The following is a 6354-nucleotide window of genomic DNA, read 5'->3' as shown; positions in this document are numbered from 1 at the left end:
AAAAAAAAACTCCCTAACACCATACACAAAAATAAACTCAAAATGGATTAAAGACCTAAATGTAAGGTCAGACACTATAAAACTCTTAGAGGAAAACATAAGCAAAACATTCCATGACATAAATCACAGCAAGATCCTTTTTGACCTACCTCCTACAGTAATGGAAATAAAAATAAACAAACGGGACCTAATGAAACTTAAAAGCTTTTGCACAGCAAAGAAAACCATAAACGAGACAAAAAGACAACCCTCAGAATGGGAGAAATTATTTGCAAATGAAGCAATGGACAAAGGATTAATCTCTAAGATATACAAGCAGCTCATGCAGGTCAATATCAAAACAAACAAACAAACAAACAACCCAGTCCAAAAATGGGTGCAAGACCTAAATAGACATTTCTCCAAAGAAGACATACAGATGGCCAACAAACGCATGAAGAGATGCTCAACATCACTAATCATTAGAGAAATGCAAATCAAAACTACAATGAGGTATCACCTCACACCAGTCAGAATGGCCATCATCAAAAAATCTACAAACAATAAATGCTGGAGAGGGTGTGGAGAAAAGGGAATGCTCCTCCACTGTTGGTGGGAATGTAAACTGATACAACCACTATGGAGAACAGTATGGAGGTTCCTTAAAAAACTAATAATAGAACTACCATATGACCCAGTAATCCCACTACTGGGCATATACCCTGAGAAAACCATAATTCAAAAAGAGACACATACCACAGTGTTCATTGCAGCACTATTTACAATAGCCAGGATATGGAAACAACCTAAATGTCCATCAATAGATGACTGCATAAAGAAGATGTGGCACATGTATATAATGGAATATTACTCAGCCATAAAAAGGAACGAAATTGAGTTATTTGTAGCGAGATGGATGGACCAAAAATCTGTCATACAGAGTGAAGTAACTCAGAACGAGAAAAACAAATACCGTATGCTAATGCATATATACGGAATTTTAAAAAGCGGTACTGATGAACCTAGCGGCAGGGCAGAAATAAAGACACGGACGTAGAGAACAGACTTGAGGGCACTGGTGGAGGGGGGGGAAGCTGGGATGATGTCAGAGAGTAGCACTGACATATATACACTACCAAATGTAAAATGGATGGCTAGTGGGAAGCTGCATAGCACAGGGAGATCAGCTCAGTGCTTTGTGACGACCTAGAGGGATGGGATAGGGAGGGTGGGAGGGAGGCTCAAGAGTGAGAGGATATGGGGATATATGTATACATACAGTTGATTCATTTTGTACAGCAGAAACTAACACAACATTGTAAAGCACTTATACTCCAATAAAGATGTGAAAAAAAAATAACATAGAATCTAAAATATAACATCAAGCATGGCTAAATGTCATAAAGAAAAATAAAGCGGGGCAAGGAGAGAGACTGCCCACAGCGCCTCACTCTGCACTAAGGGAGAGAAGGAGCAGGTGTGCAGGACAGCACGTGCACGACAGCTACTCTGCTTCTTTGTAGGCAAGGCAGGGAGGAACTCTCAGGAGGTGACACAGGAGCAGAGACCTGTATGAAATGAGGGCATTAGAAACTTGACTACCTAGAGGAAGACCATTCCAGGATGAGGAACAGCAGGGAGAAAGGTCCTGAAGGGAACAGAGTATGTGCTTGGCTTTTATAAGACAGTAAGAAGGCCACTACTGTTATAGCTGAGTGAGTGACCAGAGGAAAGAGTAGAAGGAAAAAAAGGCCAGGAGGGGTATCCAGGGCTAAATCACAAACTAAGGCTAAATACAGCATTACAAGTTAATTCTTTGAGATATCAGCAAGATGAATACTAAGTAATAAAGTTCTAATGATGACAGAGCTAACAAAATTATATCATGATGGGAATTTCATTTAAGTTAAAAACATTTATCAGGGACTTCCTCGGTGGCGCAGTGGTTAAGACTCCGTGCTCCCAATGCTGGGGGCCAGGCTTTGATCCCTGGTCAGGGAACTAGATCCCACATGCATGCTGCAACTAAGGAGCCCTCCTGCTGCAACTAAGACCCAGTGCAAGCAAATAAAAAAAAAATGAAAAAACAAAACAACCATATATCAAATTTAAAAATATATGTTTCTTCAATTTCTCTAGGCAAATTCATTTTTCTCTTCATTTGGAGATTCAGAGAGTAATTAAATTTTTATGTTATTTTTCTCCCCAAATACCAAACTAATATATTTCAGATATATTTTTTTAAACTGAAGTATAGTTAATTTACAATGTTGTGTTAGTTTCAAGTGTACAGCAAAGTGATTCAGTTATACATATTTATCTATATGTATATAATCATATTCTTTCTCAGATTCTTTTCCATTATAGGTTATTATAAGATATTGAGTATAGTTCCTTGTGCTATACAGTAGGTCCTTGTTGTTTACCTGTTTTACATATAGTAGTGTGTATATGTTAATCCCAAACTCCTAATTTATCTGTCCCCCCTGCCCCGTTACATTTTTACACAGAGTGGTGTAAGAAGGACCAAATCATGACAGAATATACCTTATCATAATACTGCAGCCTGGGGGTGGACACAATCTCCCCATCCTCTGAACGGATCAAGCGATCTAAGAATTCCTCTTTGCCCACTTCAGATGCTGCCTGGCAGAAACATTCCAGAGCCTGGAGAAATAGAAGAATACAAAATGACTTATGATAGACTGTTCCACTTCTAGGTGCTATAAGTCAAGGGTTCTTGTACCAACGAAAACCAAAAAAGAAATAAAATTATTTAAGACCACTGACTGCATTTGCAGTTTCTGTCATATCTAAATTCTCTCTGATGCAATATTTAATATTTTCTTTAATGTATCTAACTTTTTTTTTTTTTTGGTACGCGGGCCTCTCACTGTTGTGGCCTCTTCCGTTCGGAGCACAGGCTCCGGACGCACAGGCTCAGCGGCCATGGCTCACGGGCCCAGCCACTCCGCGGCATGTGGGACCTTCCCGGACCAGGGTACGAACCCGTGTCCCCTGCACCAGCAGGCGGACTCTCAACGACTGCGCCACCAGGGAAGCCCTAATTTATCTAACTTTTTACTTAAATGCTGTTAGTTATAAAGTAAACTTTAATAAGAATATTGATGGATAAATGTGATACACCAACTGTAGCAACGTGTTAACAATTGTAGAATTTGAGTGGGGGGTATATGATTGTTTATGTATGAAAGTCTTTGAACTTTTCTTTATGTTTGAAAAGCTCCATAACAGGATATCAAGAAAAAATTAGAAATGTAAACTACCATAATGGGAAGAAAACCAGCATAAAAAAAAGATATAGGACTTCCCAGGTGGTGCAGTGGTTAAGAATCCACCTGCCAATGCAGGGGACACGGGTTCGAGCCCTGGTGTGGGAAGATCCCACATGCCGCAGAGCAACTAAGCCCATGCGCCACAACTACTGAGCCTGCGAGCCACAACTACTGAGCCTATGCGCTTAGAGCCCTTGCTCTGCAAGAGGAGAAGCCACTGCAATGAGAAGCCCGTGCACCGCAAGGAAGAGTAGCCCCCGCTCGCCACAACTAGAGAAAGCCAACGCATAGCAACGAAGACCCAACGCAGCCAAAAATAAATTTAAAAAAAGATATAATAAAAACAGTGTAATTGAGAAATAAATTTTATTTGCAAAAACGCATCCCTAGAAATACCTGCACAGGGGCAGGAGGGTTTTAATGTTTTCTTCTTCATATTCTCCTGTGTCCTAAGTAATCTGCGAAGTACGTGAAGCTAAACGGTCCCCACAGGTATATCATGCCCCTTGTTGTCACTATCAGTTTTCTGTATCTTTATCTGGAGGATTCTGTGCCTCCCATTCCCTCACTTAGATGGAAACTAAGTGTTCTCCTTGCACTAAGGTTTGCTCATCTTTCAAATGCAGTTTACCTTCTGTCCCTCTCCTGTAACCAGGTAACACCGTCCCAGCATAAATCGACAGGAACCAACGTTGACTTGACACCAGGGATGTAGCAGTTGAATATAATCCTTAAAGGCATAAAAGATGCTTTCTGATTAGAGAATAAATATTCCTTAAGGAGATACTCATTTCCAAGTTCTTCACAGAGGGAGACAAGATAGTGGTCAATCAACACAAAAGTTGTATTTCCAGAAATCATCTGGAGATTAAAACCAAATCCTGTTAATCCATTCTTATACTAGGTTATTAGACACTTTAAGAAAGCAAACAGGACTGCAATAACACTAACACATGTAAACAAACATGCACTTTCCATCCTAGCAATTTTCCAACTTTTGGTATTTACTGGTTCAACTGACTAGATTCCAGTGAAGGATTTATATGAAGACAATGGTATGTTTTCTTACTATAAAGAGAACCCAATAAAGAGAACTAACAAAAAAATACTCTATAAAAAATTGTTAGGAATGATACTGCCAAGAGGGAAGTAAAGAAAATCTCTCTGGGGTATGTTTCAGTGTAAATGAGTATACATTATTGTGGTTCTTACTATCAGCCCAATTAAAATGCAGGAAACATTTACAAAGAAAAAAGTCCCAGAAATCCCATTCTTTACAAGAATGATTGTCCTGAAATGTTCAACAGTACTCACCTGCAATTGTACATACTGACAATTTCCCATCAAACATTCTAGAAAGAGGCAACCAGGATTGCTAGGCCATCTAGTCATTGGTTAAGGAGATTATTTACTGCTTTGGCAAAACTTAAATATATCAATACATGTTAGGCATCAAACTCCATGAAATGGCTTAATTTTTAAAAAGAAGGTAAAGAGGGGCTTCCCTGGTGGCGCAGTGGTTAAGAATCTGCCTGCCAGTGCAGGGGACACGGGTTCGAGCCCTGTTCTGGGAAGATCCCACATATCACGGAGCAACTAAGCCCCTGCACCACAACTACTGAGCCTGCGCTCTAGAGCCCGTGAGCCACAACTACTGAAGCCTGCACACCTAGAGCCCGTGCTCTGCAACAAGAGAAGCCACCGCAATGAGAAGCCCGTGCACCGCAACGAAGAGTAGCTCCCGCTTGCTGCAACTACAGAAAGCCCGTGCACAGCAACGAAGACCCACTGCAACCAGAAATAAAAAACTTTTTTAAATTAATTAATTAAAAAAAAAAAGGTAAAGGGAAGGTGGCATGGCACACGTCCTTTCTACGTAATTATGTAACTTTAATATTAGACAAGCACAGTGGAAAGGTTAGATACCAGGAGCCTAGTCACCTAGGTTAGAGCTCAATTAACAATGGACTAAAGCATGTATTTCATCACTGGGTGGTCACTTCTAATTCTAGTTAGTATACTGCACAAGCATACTATGCCAGTGGATATCCAGTACCTAACACAGCACCTGGCATACAGAGCCATTCAATAAATATTTGATGAATGTATGTTTTAAAAGAGATCTAGGGCTTCCCTGGTGGCGCAGTGGTTAAGAATCTGCCTGCCAATGCAGGCAACACGGGTTCAAGCCCTGGTTCCCGAAGATCCCACATGCCGTGGAGCAACTAAGCCCATGTGCCATAACTACAAAGCCTGCGCTCTGGAGCCCATGAGCCACAACTACTGAAGCCTGCACACCCTAGAGGCCATGCTCCACAACAGGAGAAGCCAATGTGATGAGAAGCCCGCGCACCGCAATGAGAGAAAGTCCGCGTTCAGCAACAAAGACCCAACGCAGCCAAAAATTAAAAAATAAAATAATAAATTATATATTAAAAAAAGAGATCTAGGTATCAAATGTGTGTGCACCAATAAAATCTGGCTGAACTCCAGAGCAAAAAAACAAATTAAAAGAAAATAAAAATTGGGATATCTGAAAATAAACATCATCTCCTGTTGGGGGGATAAGTACCCAACCTCATTAAAAATCTTCATTACACAGGCAGAATATTACTGAATCTTAGACTATTTGGATAAGAGAAACCATTCAACTGGCTTTTAAATGAAAGGATACAAAAGCTGCAATAAATAACTGGTAATTGCAGTAATCATCTCAGGCCAGTTCAACTCAGTCTGGCTTAGAGGTGCCTTTGGTTGAGAGAACAAATGAGATATAATGTGTTTTCTTGCAACTTCTTGGAAGAATAACTCCACAATTGTCTGAGGGCTAGATACTTAAAAATAAAAAGTTTTAACAGTCACCAACTTGTGACAGTAGTATCAATTTTCAATTAAGACAGTCTACTGATTCATTTTATGCCTGTAACAAAGAACATTTTTTATTTCAAAATATAAAATGCATCACTGGTGTAACCAATGCCAATATAAATAAAAGCAATCTGTAAACTATGAAGTACTGTATAAATGCAATAAAAAAACCACTTAACATTGTAGTCACTCCTTTCCTCTAGAAAGTGCT

At 39.9% G+C, this 6354-nt stretch overlaps 1 protein-coding gene across 1 annotated transcript in view; it reads right to left on the bottom strand.

Annotated features, from left to right (window-relative positions):
* Positions 1–6354, bottom strand: part of NUP160 (nucleoporin 160) — a 55226-nt gene that overhangs the window by 21613 nt on the left and 27259 nt on the right. The window contains exons 20-23 of the mRNA XM_007455718.1: positions 5950–6109; positions 4590–4659; positions 3907–4005; positions 2527–2646 (exon numbers count right to left, since the gene is read on the bottom strand). Coding sequence (XP_007455780.1) covers positions 2527–2646; positions 3907–4005; positions 4590–4659; positions 5950–6109 — 449 coding nt within the window. The remainder of the gene's footprint in view (positions 1–2526; positions 2647–3906; positions 4006–4589; positions 4660–5949; positions 6110–6354) is intronic.

This window comes from Lipotes vexillifer, unplaced genomic scaffold (genome assembly GCF_000442215.2).
Source record: "Lipotes vexillifer unplaced genomic scaffold, Lipotes_vexillifer_v1.1 scaffold977, whole genome shotgun sequence".
Lineage (NCBI taxonomy): Eukaryota > Metazoa > Chordata > Mammalia > Artiodactyla > Lipotidae > Lipotes > Lipotes vexillifer.
This window is presented reverse-complemented; position numbering and strand designations above follow the sequence as displayed.